This window comes from Stegodyphus dumicola, chromosome 7 (assembly GCF_044657685.1).
Source record: "Stegodyphus dumicola isolate Sdum_Otavi_A_Nest chromosome 7, ASM4465768v1".
NCBI classification, from domain to species: domain Eukaryota; kingdom Metazoa; phylum Arthropoda; class Arachnida; order Araneae; family Eresidae; genus Stegodyphus; species Stegodyphus dumicola.
This window is the reverse complement of record NC_140774.1, coordinates 35,067,521-35,086,769: the sequence shown is the minus strand read 5'-3', so window position 1 is coordinate 35,086,769 and position 19,249 is coordinate 35,067,521. Positions and strand designations below refer to the sequence as shown.

Sequence of the window (19,249 nt, the reverse complement as noted above, 5' to 3'; positions counted from 1 at the left end):
ACATTAAGATTTAAATTTAACAAAACACATATTAGGTTATTTGGAAGCAGGAGACGTGAAAAATGAACAATGGCCTCACCGAGACTCGAACCTGGACCACAGAATACGCGCCGATTCTGCTAACCATTACACCACAAGGGCAAGCAGAAAGGAGGGAGAACTTTCAAAGGGCGACTGGGAATTAGGGATCCAATCGCCAAATCCTGGTGGTAAAGAATCATCATCCGCCACCTTTTAGTTCGGGTACCACTGCAGAGTCATTAGGTTATTTCTGAAAGAAGGAAATCAAAGAAATATGCAACGTTCCCGCTGGGACCCGAAACTGGACCTCTCGAATACGCGCCGAGTTTGGTAACCATTACATCACGAAGGCATGCTGAAAAATGATCTTTACAGCTTTAGCTATTTTTTCTCTCTCTCCTTTTATTATCATTCTTTTTTAAAAATTTGCAGCTCAACGCGCAATTTTTGACCAACTAGGTCACGAATAATCTTTTCTAATTTACTACTTACTATTTCATTTAAATTATAAACAAGTATTTAATTATTCTTTAAAAACATATGTGAAAGCTTGTTCTGCATTGCACTTTTTTTGACTCACTGTAGTTTCACACTACCGCTGTGAGTCAATATAATGTACTGCACAGCAACAACTTCTGCTTAAGCACGTGAAGGATAAATGCAAGGTAGCATTGTGTAATATAATTTAACACCTTAAAATTTTAGAAAAGCTATAATAATGACGTTTTTAATGTGCAAAAATAAAAAATAAAGTGTTTTTCATGTTATTTTTATATTAGAACAAACGTAATTCGACTCTGCAAGCAGTTCAAGGAAAATGGTTCCATGGAATGATTCCACCAGATCTATATATTCCCAGTATATATGTAAATATACATACGTAAATGAATAAATACGAAGTAAAAGTACGGGAAAGTATAAATGCTGGAGATATATAGATCCAGCTCAAAATTCCAAAGTACATAGAAATATATGTATATATATTTATATGTATTTTCTTGTAAGAAGGTTCAGAAGTTTTTAAACACTCTTTTAACTGCATTGAGGGAAGATTCTGCAAATATGAAGCCTATCTTTTCATATGCTTACTCTAAAAGAAGAATTGTATTTAGTAATCCATTTACTGTACCTAGAAACAAAAGGTTCCTATGCTTATGGTAAAAATATTGAAATCTATACCAGAATTAGTTTTTTCATATCTTATGTTTTAATCAACTTTGCCTTTGTATTTCTGTATTTCTTTTTAACTTTATTTTAAAATAATATAACTACACTTACGCTTTGTAAAAAATTTTTAATTAATCTAAAATACACTTGTTATTAAGTTAAATGTTGAGTAAAGTTTTTATTTTCATTTATAATTTTCTTTTTACAACTTGATATTTTCCAGGGCATCTTAAAACTTATCAATTTTAATAAACTTTTAATTTTTTTCATTAATGGATTTACAATTTGTTTTGAAATAAAAGTACTTTCATAATTAAAATATAAATTTAACAAAACACATAATTTTTACAGATACATGCAAATTAGTGTAGACTCTCGGTTTTTTCAAACACATACAAATTGGCAAAGGCTCAGTTTACTGGGAACACATAAAAAAACCTCTTAATTTGAATTCTGTTTAGTACAGAATTCAAATTAATTAATTCTGTTTAGGTTCGCAATTTGTTGTTACGTTTGCGAAGACTTTTTCCCCGAATTCAAAAATTATTGTGAGCCTTTAAAAACATAATAGGAACCCAAAAAAATTAAAAAAAGCAAGACAAAAAAAAATGCTATTGCCGTAAAAGGCTTATTATAATTGTCGCCTTCGGAATATTCTACTTTGCTTCAACCACACTGTGATGGGGATCGAGGTATGAATAAGATCGGGAACGTGGAGGGAATCAAGAGCGGGGTGATGTGATGGGGCAAAGAGCGAAAGCCTCCTCTGCACTGAGGAAAGGGATTGGGAGGATTGATTCAAACGAACTGCCAACTTTTGTGAAACTGTAGTTCAGCGATTCCTTAAAGCCTCCTTTCTACATAGAATCAGTGGTAAATTTCTAGAACAAAAAATGTTCAGAATGTTGGAAAATGATAGTTAAACTTATGTTCAGAAAGTTAAACTTATCTTTAACGCAGGAGGAGAAACATTCTTTTTTTTCCCCTAAAATGAGGATCGAACTTTTCTGGCAGATTTCCAAGATGAGTTTTCTAAGGAGCTGCCCACTGTTTTGTCGAATCACCGTTTGTTCACAATTAGTCAGTTCTCTGAGCCAGTCACGATCGGATCTCACATCACTTATAATTATATAAGTGATCTCACATCATATACAATTCTAGAAGTTCTTTTTCGTGAGTATCTCTCATTGTGTTATCATGGCTGCCTCGATGTTCAGAATCTATTCAAAACCTTTATCTTTCGTTGTTATTTTAACTTACGGAGAAAGCCTTAAATTGCATTGGAGATAAAGCCAACAAATAAGGTGCATTAGGACATATCATATCGTTTTTAATTTGACATACATTGTCGTACTCGAAGAGATATATGACGCAGGGCATTGTCGTAATAGAGGATGGAATGTTTTGGATATTTTTCACCTCGGTTACTACTCACAATGTTTAAGTGTAATAAAACCCCGCCTAACGCTGCTCTGCCTATCGCTGTTTCAGTATTACGCAGTAGTATAGTAGTATTGGGATTCCCTGAAATCGCACGCGGTATCGGTATTGCTGGGTTGGTTCAGGATTTAAGGCTACCAAAGATACGCAATACACATTTAACACTTCTGCTGGTGGTAGCGCAAATTAAATTTAAATCACTGCTTGTTTATCATTTCAAATTCCCAACAGCACTGAAAGGAATTTCAAAATTATCTTTACCAGTAATCTGGAAACACAATGAAAAATCTTGAATCATGAAAAACATTTGGAGAACTGATTCGGTGAATTTAAAAACTTGAACCGAAAGTTTTGCTTTTGATTGGTAATTCACCGAGAATTCCAACGAATTTGTACAACTTAACAGCATGCATTCCGTCAAAAGTGCTTTTGTTGCCGCCATACATAACGTCACTAATCCAACCAATGGGTAAAGATGTAATTTCAAATTTTGAAGCTTTTTGTCTGCGGCAGACTTTGATAAAACCGCTGGAGAAGATAAACAACCCATCACAATTTGTGGAAAAGCTACACTGCCATGGATACTCTAAACAACATCAGTCTTTTCTGGAAGTTACTGAGAATTGTTTGAAAAGAGTATGGAAGTATGTAAATCCGTTGCTAAGCAACGATTAGACACAATAGAATGTATTGTAAGTGTCGACGAAATTGTCAAGATAGCTAATGAAACGGGCTGAATAATATAAATAAGCAGGATACTGAAAAATTATTGCAAGTTACGACTGGTGAAATTATTTCCAATGACAATCTTAAAAATTAGTCAAGCATTAAGCGCATGAATATCGCGAAATAAGCGTTTCTGAAGGTAAGGGCGAAAAGAACTTTCAAAGGGTTCTAAAACAATTTAGCCACTCCAACGAAAATTATGAATCAGTATACAAAATGATTTAAATTTTGATAGAAGTTCAAAGGCAAGACGAAGTGTCGCTGATGCTAAAACGAAATGTCATTGCTCTCGATAACTAACTGCTGAAAAGAGTATGGAACGAAAGAATAAAAGGAAAAAGATGTTAAAATGTCTTTTTCACACACACACACACGAAAAAGAAAAAAGAAAAGAAGTCAAATGAAGAAAAAATTTTGCATCACAAACATAACTTCTTTACTCGAAGTTTCTCAATTTTTTGTGAATGTTTTATTAATGAAGATCGATATTAGCAATAAATAAGTCTATAATTAATGTAATAAAACGGTATTTACCAATAAATGTTACAAAATAAAACAAAAAAACTGATAAATCTTCTTAGTATATCTTCTGTATCATTTATCCTTATTATTTACCTGTTAAGATGACCTCGTTTAACGATGTTTCGTTTAGCACTGAACGGGTCTTGTGTACTTTGATATTCTCTTATAACATCTAGAGTTCATCATGTGTTTTTTGGTGAAACACCGTTGAGATCAACAACCACACAATTCCTGTCACTCTGATGTTTATCTTGATTGGCTCGCATTTCTCACATAAGTAGTCATTTTCAGCAGCAGCATAAACTAATTTTAACATTTTTTGGTATTTTAGTACTTTTTTAGAAAAAAAATTTTATCTAAGTGCATTATCCATGATTTATAGCATATTTTAAAACACGTCTTTCCTCCGCCATAGCTCATAACTGGCTGATTGCAATGAGCAGATTCCAACAAATTGTTACGCAGCAGCGTCTAATTTCAACGTACTCTTAATGCTGACGGCATACGCAATACACATTTATTGTATACATGTGTGTATTAAAGCACGATAACCTTTTATGTTGACATTATATGCTAGGTGATGATTATAGACTTCAGACACGTAGTCAGCTGGGAAATGTTGAGTGTTAACAAGAAGAAATATAACAGAAATTTCTTTCTATATTAAAAAAAAATATATTTTGTGTATGATATTCTTAGGCCAAAAAATTTCATTTAGTGCTGTTTAAATTAAGGATTAGTGTTTTACTGTAAATACACGCTGACACTTTTCTTTTCTCGAATTGAAGATACTTGTTTTTCTGATGTCCAGCATTCAGCAGTATATCATTCAGCATATCGTTCGAAAGTATACGACAGCTATATTTCTATTCTGCCTACCTAAGGAAAATTTCACAACACATTTCTGGTTTTAGTATTTTTTTTTTTTTTTTTTTTTTTTTTTAAGAACGGAAATGTATTAACTCTGTGAGTCTAACGTGGATGCTCCAATGCACGAGTGAATATCTTACTCAATCTGTCCAGTTACCTGTTTCGTGGTTCACTTGATATTAAACGCTTTCTGCCTAGAGCGAAAAGGAATTCTGACTGCAACTTAACAGTACCTGAAGTGGCAACTGAAATTTGATACTTAGATAATTTTGGGGCTGTGGAACAATTACACACCATTAGAAATATTTCCTTTTTGATAATGGAAACGAGACATAGATAGATATATATATCGGGTCGAGAAAAGAATCTTCTTGCCTCCCCATCTGGTTCTGGAAATGTCACAATTCATTATCGCAATCAGAGAGCCGCGGGAACATTTTAGCGAATTCCCGTTTGGCAACGTCAGCGTTATCGTCTGGCCGACGCTTTCATTTGTTAACAACCGAGCTTTCGCAGCGCCGCGGGCGCCATTTTGCCATTTAAGGAAACTGCTTTAAGTGTTCTTTTGTGTTTTGCCGTAAAATGATCCGACTTTGCTTGAGGGAAGGGGGTGGAAGAGAAAACGGTGAAAGGTTGCTCACCAGGAAAAAAAATGTAAAAGACGTCGGAAGTTAGAGAATTCTTCCTCCTCATCACGTCACCGACTTTAATTATATTAATTAGAAGGAAAGTTTCACTTTATAAAAGCTTTTTAAATGGCGACTGTGGAAATGAAACAAACCTTGCAGAAAATAACCATTTTCAACTTCCAACAGCTAATTAAGCCCATTGTCTTCATTAAGTAAACACTTTTAAAGTCGGATTATAAAACTGCACAGGACTTCTAATGATCTCGGCTTCCTGAAAAAGTTGTCATTTATACGTTTCTTACGTTGAGTATTGTTTAATCTGTTGCATTTTTGCGTCCTTTTTGTTTAATTTTGGGACTGCGTTTTAATCAACATTTGTCACCGAGAACGAATTGAAAGGGAATGAGCTTGAATTCTTTATAATTGTTTCTAACTCCAAAGATATGCGACATTCGTGTTTGCAAATCTAATTAAAATTCGCATTGTTCTTATTAAATAATGAAAAGATAATGAGATAATATGTTGAATTATCGTTGTTACCTGTTTTGCATTCTCCTGTTATCATGCATTTTTGTTTTTTTGCTCTTCATGTTAATTTCTTTGAGAGATTTAATTGATTTGATTTCTGTTTTTTATTTGCAGTATTGTTATTTAATTTATTTTGATGGGTTAAATAATTGTGGCTGTTATTAAAATATGAACATAAAAATTCTTGTTTTCTCTTTTACCCCCTTAAATAAATTACAGTTTGATTATTTGATTATTTGTTCATTTTCATCGTGTCGTAAATAATCAGTATTTTTATTATCATTAATATTAGAGTTATTAATATAGTTAGTGTCATTTATTTCACAGTTAACTACATGTGTAGTTTAACTATTAAGTGTATTCCTTAAAAGTTATTGAAATAATTTTTTGCAGTCGTCTTTCGTAGTGATTTGTTGTAGCTTCTATTTATGGAAAATTCAATGCAATCGTTTTGTGTATTATGTTCGAAATATGAAATATAAGAAAAAAATACTTTATTATTTCCTCTTTCAATTCAAATTGTTTTTATCTTTTTTTTTTTTTTTTTTTTTTTTTTTTTTGTTGTTGTTGTTCTTTCAGATTAAGAAAGCATTTCAAAATGGTAAAATAAAATTTAGGGAATGAAGAGATAAAAACAAATAAGTACTAATTCTTGTTTAGTAGGCTAATTTAAGTAATTTGCCCTTCTGTAAGAAGAAAAAAGATTCAGATTCGTGTTCAGAAAGAGATACTATCTTTCTGAGCTCGAACCGGAAGTCAAACGAACATTAAACCTAATTAAAAACTTAATGGAGGACTCTTATGTTCGACTGAATGTGATAATATCCCAACAAGCATCATATAGTATTTACATAGTGCTTCCTGAATGAAGTGTAGATTCAGGTCTGTGATTTACTGAGGCTACATTATGGGAGAATGAAGACGGCACAAGTATTTCCGCAACAAGACACCTATCACCCGTTTGATGACCTACCGCTCGTAAACTATGATCACAATCAAAGACATTAATAGCATTACTGTACTGAACCATACAAATGCAGTAGTACATAAATAAATAAATATAAAGAATTATGCGTATTTATTTAGTGATTTTTAAAGGGGAGGAAGATGAGCTAATATTTAAGTGATGTTTTTTAAATAATACATAAAAAATAGAAACTCAAAAACAGTATTTTAGTACACTATAAAGTTTTACAGAAATTTAGAATTTATTATATTTAATAGGTATGGTCTTTAAATATACATTATTGTATTCAATGTACTTAAGCCTACATGATGTCTAAATTTGATTTTTAAGCAATTCTGAATCGTATTATTTTAACTGCATATTATTTAACTTTGAGATTCAGCACTTCCCATCTGCAATTGTGAAACGAATTGTCTACCGATTGAGAATTCCTGATTAGCCATAACAAATCCCTCTTTTTCTAAAGACATACTAAACGAAAGTGGGCAGCATGCATTACATTTTTATTTAAATCAAACAGAAATATATTATTTGTCTAACTTTAAATAAATAAAAATAATTTATTTATTTGATTTTAATATATTAAATTAAAATTGAGGCTATTCGTTTAGTTTTATGGCCCATGCAAATAAAATTTAAGGCCATTTTATTTTACTTTAGACAGAAACAAGTTCTTTGTGTAAGCAAATGAAAAATATTGTTATTCTATTAAATGTTCTTGAAAAAACAAGTTTCGCCTTTTATCTAATGCAAGGATTCTGAACCAGGGAGGAATTCTCCCTTCGGGAGGGGGAATTTCATAAATTGAAGGGGAATTCGTTCGGCTTGACTCCACCTGCTTCCTGCTTCAGTCCAAGTGAAGTTGAAAAAAAAGTATGTGAAATAGTAATCTGGCACTTGCTTCCAAGATCATCCCCTCTCTTAAATGAAACTGGGTGGAAGACGCTTCTTAAGTCGAAAGCAAGTTTTTACAAATTACCGTGCTTTCATTTCATCATGTAGCGTTGGAACTTCTTATTGCGCGTCGATTCTTCCTTATCTTGTCAGAACTCGTAGTTGTGACAAACGAATTTTGTCCACTTGTACAATTATCTTGTAAATTTTATATTTGTCGATAATAGACCAAAATGAATGCCAAAAGGAAAGTATAAAGATTCATATGTTCAGTGTGGTTTCACGTCCGTTACAATCGATGGAGAAGAAAAATCCGAATGTGTTATTTGCAGCAAAGTTTTATCAAATGATTCTCTGAAACCAACCAAGCTAAAGCAACATTGGCAGAATGGTCATCCTCAATATAAGAACAAGGACAAAAGTCTTTTTAAGCGGTATGGAATTTTTTGGAGAAATCAGATTCGATAGGGGTATTCGAAGAAAAAAGCCACAAGGTTACTGAACAAATCAGAAAAAAAAACTCATCGACTGGAGAAAATTTGATCAAAGCTTGAGTTCTCAAAATGTCGGAAATTATTTTTTGTAAAGAAATGGAGAATTCCAGCTGTTTTACTATTAAGCAGCACTATTCAAAGAAGAATCAGTGATATGGCAATTGATATCAAAATAGTGCTGGAGATTAAGTCTTCAGCATGTAACTTTTCAACTCGATGAATCGACTGATGTGTCATCGTGCTCTCAATTGCTGTTATTATTAAGATATATTCACTTCAGTTCATTTTTGTCTTTTATTCTGCTCTAGAAACAGCCACCACAGCCTCTGATATTTTTAAAAACGCTTCAACTTTATTTTCAGTTAGAAAATCTCTGACGGGATAATGTATTTGGATGCTACCCAGATGGAGCACTAGCTACGTTGATTCAAGGGAAAATTGAAAAACATGTCTTCAGAAATGAAAGGCATTAGATGTATGATCAATTCTCAAGCACAGGCTTCAAAATCTCTTCCAGCTTCAGATTTGGGATCAAATAACTCAAAATATGAATTTTTTTACTTTTCTAACAATTATGCATTTGCTTGGATGCAGACCACCATTTCCTTCTTTTTTCATACAAATGTTCGATAATTTTCAAGAAGAAATGTAACTGATCTTATAAATGATTTTTTCTTGTTATTATTAAAGGCAAAATGAAATTTTTTGCCTGGATGGATGACGAAGAATAGATCTTCCGCCTTTCTTATTTGGCGATATTTTAAGCAGCTGGATAAAGTAAATCGTATGCAAGGAAAAAATATCATAAAATTCATTGATTTTTTGAAAGCTCTTCTGCGTAAACTAGAAAATTGGAAGAGAAATCTTAGCGTGAAAAGTATTACAGTGAATACTGATTTGAGAATTGCCATCAGTTTTTATTGCTTGTGGTATTGATCAAGTACTCGATGATAGGGAAAAAAATAATTTTGAAGCATTTGACAGACCTACGGAACGAATGTAGGTGGTATTTTTCTGAATTTTCTGATGAGGAGTCGGGCTTAGTGAGAAATCCTTTCAAATTATTGGTTTAAAATGATGATTTTCAAGATGAATTTCTCGAAATGAAGGCTGATTGTCAAACAAAAGATATATTTGAAGAAAAACCAGTCACAGAGAATTGGTCCTTGATGTGCAAGTCATACCAAAGATTGGCAGAGATCCGTGGATTGCTTCCATTTGTGTAGGCACATCTTTTTTAGTTTAGTTTTTAAATTTTGTTGAAAATAAAACAGATTGAAGAATTTTCGCAAAGAAATAGATTGAAGGTTGAAAGAGACCTGTGTTTTGCCTTTACAAACACTCCGCGTGTGCAAGAAATGGCGAGGAGAAAACAGTCCTAGGTTTCTTAGTGAATAAAAACTGAATTACATCACTCAGGAATGCTTAAAACTTTTTATTAATTAAAATGTATTTTATATTATTTAACTATTTAGTATTTAGTTTTAGTTTATGAATATAAAAACTAATTTTATTCAAGTTTTAATCAACGTTTCCTATAATTTATCTTCTTTAATATATGAAAAAAGTTTAAAAAATAATTTAAATCTAAATAAATGCATATGCATTTATCGAGTTTAGGAAGGGGGTGAATAATCTTCTAGCAGTGCTGAAAGGTGTGCATGGGGCAAAAGATGTAGAAAACCACCGGTCTAACGGAAGTTAAACTATTTTATTATTTTCTTCTGAGTAATATTTATTGAAATAAAATAGATTAAAGCAATAAAATTCCCTCCCTTGCGTTATAGCAAATACGTAGTTGTTCTGTTTAAAAAAGAAAACCCTGTTATTCCGATAACTTGTGATCCAGTTATTAGGATTTTCCAGTTATTTGAAGGATCATTTCAGATAACTACTGTATAAATATGCGATCAATATCCAAAGAAATAAAGCCTGTAGGCAGTTTCTTTTACACATCTTGCATAAGAATGGCCAAAGCAGCACAGTGAATATGTTTTGTCCTACAAAATAAAGTTCTGAATGTGCAATCATGCAATTAAATTAAAGTCTGAAAGAAACCTGACTTTACGCACATTCATACGCTTGAACGTGCACAGAATAATAATTTAATTGAATTTGGAGCTAACATAAGGATTTAACGGCTTTCATGGCATTAAATGAATGAGTTCCATTTTTGAATCAAAGATTACACTGAGTATCAAAGATTGAGAATCGTAATATTAAATAAATTAATTAACTCTTCGTGTCATTAATTTCTCCCTGCTTTCATCTGGCTTGAAGACCATACAGTTGTTAGAATTCTAGGAGAGAATTTTTGATAAATGGCTGTTGCATTTGTGTAAGATATCCTAGTTGCGTTATAAATTAGCTGATTTAATAATTAAGAAATTAATCGATATCGAATTTTTACTCCTACTGTATATTTAGATACATAACTATATCATAACTCAGCTAACTTTAAGTTTTAGAGTAATCATTAAAATGTATTGTAATTTTTATGCTAATTGCATGACTTATTTGTCTATTGTTGTTGTTCATTCCGGATCTTGGACCGACCACATAAGAGTCGACCATAGTTCTGTAAAAATTACGAAATCTTAATTTTTATGTGTTCTTCCAATTCCTATCATTTTCTAAATCGATTTTTGGTATTTTATATTATGCTAGAAAAAAGACATATATCTATACGAAATCGTCTTCATATGGTGGAAAGATAGTGTCATTTGCAGCTTGCCAAAACTACGAAACTGTATTTTTTGCTGTTTTCACTTGCATGCATTTTTGAATTCTTTTTGATTTTATAATGAAATAGAAAGCATATTCTCTGATATGCATATCTGATAATTACTAGGTACAAGTCATAATTAAATTTTCTCAAAACCGAGCGCATAGGGAATTTTTAAACATATTTTTTTTTGGGGGGGGATAGCTATTTTGCAGTTTGGTTGTTTTGGCATGGTACCGATGATGTATGACGTGTTAGCAAATAAAGCTGTTTGTTTCTATACAACAGTGTTGTATGTAATATTGTTTAGTATAATTATAAATTCTTTGCTTGCAGTGTCTGAAGGAACTGCCACTACTCGTGTGGAAATTAATGAAGATATAACCAACCCTTGTTTATTCTACGAGGTCTTCGCAGAAGCAGGAAAAGCAATAGATTTTCACTTATTGGTAAGCATTTAATCTTCAAATTTGGACTTTACTATAAAATCTTTTGAATCTAAAACATTTCAGAAAAGTTAGATCTGATATTTTTGGATCTCATATTTTAAAATTGGGAAATAACATTAATTGCTTTTCGACTGGTCAGCTGATGCTGAACATACTTGGCAACTTCAGTAGTATATAACAATAAAATAAAATACCATACACAAAACCGATTGAACCCAGATATATTTATTACATACAAAGGACGCGCTTTTTATTGTTCTCAAAACGTAGAGATCTTTTCGTTTAAAATCATCTCCGAACGAAAGTTAAATTTTGGTAAATGCAGAGGAATATATCCTCTATAAATATTCGGATATACTGAGACTAGAGGGCATTCGGGTTATCGAGAGTTCCCTTTCCGTAAGCTAAAATGCAATTTATACTTATCTCGGAGGAACTAAAAGATTAAATTATTATGCTTGATATTACTTATATTCGTAAGCTTCGTACCCATTTCTTTTACAATCAATATAAAACAATGAAAATAATTTTCAGATGCTTTCTTTTCAATGCTACATAGTTAATATAGGGCAAAAACACTCATCTTAACATTTATATTGAAACAGAAGGGAATAACATTTTATACTCAAAAACAAAATATTACGAGAGGGGAAAACACTTGTTGTATAACTAAAAGCTAGTAAAAATAACGAACTACATTTATATTGTAAGATTTTAAAAAAATCTTTGCGAAGACAAACGTTCTTCTACTAATCTTTATAGGCTACATATTTTCTGGACGTACGAACGCCCTCACCTGTCTGTTGCAAAAAATGTATATGTTACGGTGAAACACCAAAATCTGGAGAATGTCGAATTTCACCGCTGAATGTCAACATTCACATAGTCGCTTGGTGTATGTCCGAAATATTTTCCAAATACTTCTGACACCTGACTTACACTTGACTGTAAGACACCTGACTTACACCGGTGAATGTTGAACATATAAGAATATTATATTTCATTCTTCGTAATTCATTCGCGAAAAAACGCACTTGAGACTCAGAATAAGAACTTAAAGCACACAGTACATTCAAAATGAGATTATGACACTTTGAACTGCACAAGAGGCCCTTGCTTTTACAACTGCTTTTATTTGTGGAACACTTCCTTTTGGAATGGCAGCGTGTACATATACTCCTCTCTTTTCGACCTAAACCAGAGCATATCTGTGATTGTCGACATACACCGGTGAGGGTCCGAATGTACAAGAATGTAAAGAAATATTCGATCTTTCACCGACGTATTTGGTGAATGCTAACATTCTCCGGTGAAAGTCGACATTCTCCAATTTCGGTCTTTCACGGTAACATATACACTCAGAAAACATTGAGCCACAAGTATGAAACGCGGCGTGCAAATGTGGTCGGACGAGTTGTATAAATGATTAAACTTGCAAGCATCAGTCAGCATTGTGGAGCGATACAACATGCGTCTGAAGCGCGTAACTGGTAGAATGTAAAATGGTAGGCATTTAGAGCCTCACTGTTGGCTTGGATATACGGCATTGTAACGAAAGATGCCTTTAAGACGTACTCGATAGCGTTACGAACAGCTGTCAGACTTTGACAGGGATCGCATTATAGGGCTCAAAGAGGCGGCCGGTTAGTCGAACAAGCGGATCGGCCGGAATATTTGTCGAAGCGATACGGTCATCTTCCGTTGCTGGAACCAGTGGCTCAGCGAAAGCATAGTCTGCCGCCGTAGTGGCTCGGGATGTCTCCGTGCCACCAATGCTCGAGATGATCGCTCAATTAGAAAAGCTGCCAAGTCCGCACCAAAAGTTACGTTATCATCGATTCAAATTTGCCACCTCACAGGGATCCCGAGAGATCAAGAATACAATTCGTAGAAGACTAAATGATGCGGAGCTCAGATCTCGACGTCCATTAAGACGCTTGCCATTCATATTCTACCATAAGCAGTGTCATCTTGCATAGTGCCGCTGTCGCTCAAGATAGACAGTGTCCGATTGGAAAAATGTAATTTTAATCCGCGAATCACGCTTTTCTCTTAATCCTGATGACCGCCGCATATGTGTCTGGAGACGGAGAGGTGAGCGTTCCACTGTACCATTTGTTACCAAGTGACACACAGCGAGAACACAGGGTGTGACAGTCTGGGTAGTGATCGGCTGAGACAGCCGTTCACCATTAGTCGTGTTGCGAAGTACTCTGACTGCTCGCAGGTATGTTGACGGCATTTTCCAGCTGATCGTATTGCCTATGCCAACAGATCTTCCAGGTTCTGTTTTCCTGCAGGCCAACGCTTGACTACATACAGAACGACTTTCTCTAATATCCTCGACTGGCCTGCCAGGTCTCCAAATCTGTCGCCTTCTTGAACATGTTGGCCAGGCATGTTTAACCATGTGTAAATGCGTCCCAACTCGCTGACCAGTTGCACTGTTTCTGGCACAAACTACCGCTGAGAGACATTGGCAACTTTATAGACTCCATGTCCAACCGAGTATCGGCTTGTATATTTGCCAGAATGGCTTTACCACCTACTGATTTTCACATTCTTTCTATAGCTACTCGTAAATAAAACGCTTTTTTCGCCCCAATTTTTGATCATTTGTTTATCTATTCGAACACCATACTACTCCCTTGTTTCCTAGTTGTGGCTCGGTTCTTTATAAGTGAATAGGTTTTTTTTTTCCTTTCTTTTTTTTCTTCAGCAGATTGAGAATCGTAATCTTCAGCAGATTGAGAATGTATTTTTAACATTCTTATAAAAATATATTATATTAATATTTTTATATTATTAAATAAATATTTTTTATATTATGCCGACAAATATTATCGTCTTTTACATTTAAAGATAATATACTTGAAACAAGAAATAATGGAAAATATGATGAACTAATTAGATACACATAGATAAATTAAAAATAGCATTAGTTTTACCTGACATACAAAAAAGAAAAGCTATCTCGATTATTGGAATTTCGGACGATTAGAATTTGGTGCCGCCCAACGGGATAGAGGTTAGTGACTTTAACTACCGTATCGAAGGGCCTTGCTTTGAAACCTGAAAAAAGCATGTCTGTTATAAATTTATAGTGTCTTTGCGGCATGGGGGCAGTCTAAATATATGGCGGGCCGAATGTCCTCTCGTATGGTATAAAAGGGGAGGGAAACTCTTGAACCCGTCCATCGGGGTGCTATCTCTTAAAATTGGGGCGGAACTGAGCAAAGTACTACCCTCACCTGGTATGGTGCTCAAGTCTGCTGCCAACGACAAACGTAATCTTGTACTCCTTGCCACAATAAAACTCGTGGGCTTGGTATGATCATATCAGGAAGTGAAATACCCCCCAACAACAGTAACAACAACAGCAGATTTTGATTAGTTGGCGTTCTAATGCATTTGCGATCAATTCTTGCTGTAGGTATGGTATCAGTTATTAAAAACAGCTTTATACGAATTTAATTTTTGTAAACTATTTTATCGGTTTTAAAAACGAAAATTTTGGCGTTGAAACGGAGAGACCTCTTGTTTCGCATATTGAAACTTGTTGAAAGTTTTTTAATTAATGTTTCATAAAGGTATTTTCTTTCTCCTTTCCGCATGCCTTCGTGTGTAATTGGAAGCATACTCGACGCGTATTCGAGAGGTCCAGACCTCGAGTCCCGGCGAGAACTCTGCACATTATTCTTGTCTCCTGCTTCCAAATAATAATAATAATGACTCTACATTCTATTGATTTCAGTGATAGAGTTTTAAAATTTTTTAATAAGTCGATTTTAAACAGTAAAAAAGCTAAACATAAATTAATATTTTTTTATTTATCGGTGTTTTATTTCATACTTGTTTCTTTTCATCAAATCCTGAAACTGTTTGATCTTACGTCATCTTAGAGTGGAAATTATCACATTTACATTTACTAAGGATATTTTCCTTAATGTTTCATGTATATTAAGGCTTTTATAAAAATTAGTCTGTTTTACTTATTTTGTAAGTTAGAAATATTCTTACAAAACTTACAGGTTCGTCTATTTCTTCGAACGATTGTCTGCTTAGAATGATCGTAATAAAATTCTGCGTAGCGTACGACATCTCTCAGATAGATTTCGCCAAACGTTATTTTTTAGATTATATTTAAAAGCAGAAGCAGGAAGATCTTTTCAAATTCACTTTTAAAATAAAATGAGTAGCATAATATTTTTTTTTGTTTGTTTGTTTGTTTTGCTTTTTACTATGATAAGCTAGTACTTCTTTCTCTAGCAACTTGAAATTCTCATTTCTTGAGAGAAGTTTAGTAAAATTCTAGAACTTTAAGACAAACGAGACTATTTTTTCTATTTTCTCTTATTTATTTATTACTTATGGCACAAGGTTTAGCGCTTTATTTATTTTTCTCAAACAGAAGTAGTAAATGTAAGAAATTAACACTTACGTAGTTGAGTTTTTTCTCGTATATCTTTGAAACCTACTTATCGAAAATTTTTATTTTAATTTATTTATTCTTAGCATTTAAATAAGCTAAGAATAAATAAATTAAAATAAAAATTTTCGATAAGTAGCAGTGTAAGTCATAGTCTCCAAACAGCTGTAGTTGAAGGTATTGCCAAAGAGCAAGAAATTACACATAGCACCCACGCATATAAATTTTTATAGCGAAGATTTTTAAACCTTGATGTCTCAAATTTTCTCAAATATCAATTTTATCGCGCTTATACAGTTTTTCCAGTTTTACCAGGCAAATTTCTTATTGTCTATGTAGTACCATGTTACAACATTTCGTGGAGCTACAGCTCCTGGTAACTTTTTAGCAAGGTCGCTGCAATGTTCCTACCTACTACTATTCTTTCAAATCTTTTTGCAGCATTATGCGCAAAAGTTTTTGAGACCAGATAGGTCTTTCGTCTAATTACCAGTTCGCTTTACATTTTCTTTTTCAATTATATATATATATATATATATATATATATATAATTGAAAAAGTATGTAAATCAACTTTATTGTTTAATTTAGTAATAGCCTCTTAATTATTCGTTTTTAATTTGGGTAGTTCCTTTCTGTATTCTAAAAACCGCAATAACTTTTCTGGATTGCGCCATTTCTAGATTAATCTATGTCACATGGGTCGCGTAAAGCTGATGACGTAGCCAATACGGAATTTAAAATTTTGAGAACTGAAACTTTCTAACCAAAACCATAATCTTCCCTTGATGAGCCTCCATACTGGGTAATTGTGTACTTAAGCTTCAGCTCTCTTGCTGTCAAGACGCTACTTTGCTTTATCTTGCTATGCCATTATCTAAAATGTGATATCCTGTATAAAACTGTGGGTGTGTACTGTGCCCACGATCATGTTAACGAAAAATATGTTTTCGATAATTAGTTCGTATCCACAAATAAAATTATCTTCATATCGGCCACGCCTGCCTACAAGTCTGTCCTTCGACTGTCATCTTTCTAACTAAGCAGTAAAGTAACTAAGCAGCTTATTCCAAACATCAGAGCACACACACACACACACACACACACACATATATATATATATATATATATATATACACAACTGGGATACTATATTTTTTCTTTTGGACTAGTTATAAAATTATTGTATCTTAGTTATAGAATATTAGTAGTTATTCTTTTACTGTTATGCATTTCTTGCAAAGAGTAATATCGAGTAGTCTAAAATGTATTGAGCCTTTTGCATTAGCATTAGTTTGCATTAGTTATAGCATTAGCATCCTAAATCTCAGGATACAACATAAGTCACTGCGAGTCAGGTCGAATTTCATTTGACATCTGACATTTGAAGCTAGTAGATGTACAAAAAATGTTGTAATTCTTGTATTCAGATATATTTATGGACAGGCCACTTTGTCAAAAAAGTAGCTTTCATTCTGGGAATTTCAATGTTCAAGATTTTCCTCGCAGATGCTTCTCTGATGCTCAAGATGATCACTTCAAGGTGCGCAGATGCTCGAAGATACTCAAGATGCTCCTTGCTGCCTTACGGCAGGCCCTCCGAGAGCTCCTGCCACCAGGCAAAATGATGCACTCGGACCTGTTGACAATTAGAGCGATTGCACTTAACGATTCAAAAACGAGTCGGGACATGTCAACAGGAAGAGTGGCATGTATTACGTTGACAGCGCCAGTGAACAATCCGTCAGAAATTGAGAGAATTTGATCGGATTATTTTACTGCAAGCGCCATATAACCTCGGTTTTAGCACCCTCTGACTATCATTTGCTTCTGTCCCTACAGAACTTCGCGAATGGTGCTAAATTAATTTTAAAAGAGGCTTGTAAAACCCCGTGTTACAATTTTTTTATTAGAAACTGCAGAAATTCTATAGCGAAAGGGTTATTGTGTTGCCAGAAGAACATCAGAAGCTCATTGAACAAGATTTTGCATATCAAGTATCGCAATGTTATTTTTTATTAATAATAAATGTACATATTCATTAGGCAGTCATGGGATCCCAACCAAACGATAAGCTGCAGTTCCAATAAGATATTGTCCTGCCGTGGTCGAATTCTTACTCATGATGGTAAAAGTCTCTGCTTCTTACAGGAGACTTAACACGACCTTTACACAAACAGCCAACTTTCAAATGTAATTTCACCCTCTCTTCGGTCTACTTATTTATATGCAGTGCAGGTGGAGTTATTCATACCTACTTTGTCCGTATGCGCTAAAATGTTAATCATTTGAATACAGCATAGTACCCTTTATTCAAATTTGACGTTTGTTGCATCCACCTTCATGATGTGGTAATTTTAATGGCCAGCAGTGTCTACAAGAAGTTGAACTTCAGAACGAGAGATTAATATTTTTTTAAAACTTTCTAATACAATCAAACGTTCTTGACCGAAAGTTTGTGTGTTTCGGGCGTTTCTTAAACTCGTTGATTATTAGCAGGAATTTTTAATTGCCATTAGTTGTCAGAGATATTGCTCCTGTGTTGTAAAATGAAAGTATTCAGTTAAAAAGTACTTCAATCGCAACTTGTAATTACTTCAAATAATAGGTGCTCATCAGCATCCGAGCGGTAAAGTCGCTAAACTCTAGTAGTTTGACAAAGGTTCAAATCTCCCGCAAACAGGCTGACTACATGGTCGTTTTCATGGTTTTCCCCATAGGTAACGTAGATACAAATAAAATTTCTATAGAAAGTCGCCCACGACGTCATTCCTTGCCATAGGCAGATAGCCCGAGTTGCTTTGCCTTAATTGATTACCTAGCCTAACTCCAAATAACACATCTTCGGTCATCTTTGTACTTCATGCACGTCACAAGGCTTTCACAAATGATTTTGCTTTTTTTAGGAATATCCCTGTTTTCAATTCAGAGGCGTCTTACTTCAGTTGCTGTGTGAACCAGTAGTGTTGCTTGGTATAATCTCATGAAAAGCCTTGCTTATTGTAAATTGTCGAAGAATGGAGTTCTTGTAAGGTTCCTTCAGAATATTTGTAACTCGAATTCTTGATAATTTTTTTTACTACTTGAAAATGCAAATTTTTCAATAGCAGGGAACTCCATTTCTCAAATTTAGAGACCTTTTAAAGGTTAAGTTTCTTTTTGTTCAAATAAAAACTTCCAATAGTGAAAGTGTTAAGTTTTTCACTTTCTTATGTATTAACCATCTTAAGTCTATACTTTCAGTCTGAAACCTCTGTGAATCCTCTTTGTTAGTATGGCGGAACGTTGTTATATATGGTGTGCTGTAAAGACATTGTCATGACATGCCTGAGCACAAGCATTTAAATTTCTTTCCTATTTTATAGGAAGGAAAACGGTTTTCATGTGAA

General features: G+C 33.7%; 1 protein-coding gene across 1 annotated transcript in view; it reads left to right on the top strand.

The window, feature by feature from the left end:
- The window catches only part of LOC118188978 (polycystin-1-like protein 1), a 601,848-nt gene that overhangs the window by 322,429 nt on the left and 260,170 nt on the right, over window positions 1-19,249 (top strand). The window contains exon 6 of the mRNA XM_085820080.1: window positions 11,320-11,432. Coding sequence (XP_085676206.1) covers window positions 11,320-11,432 — 113 coding nt within the window. The remainder of the gene's footprint in view (window positions 1-11,319; window positions 11,433-19,249) is intronic.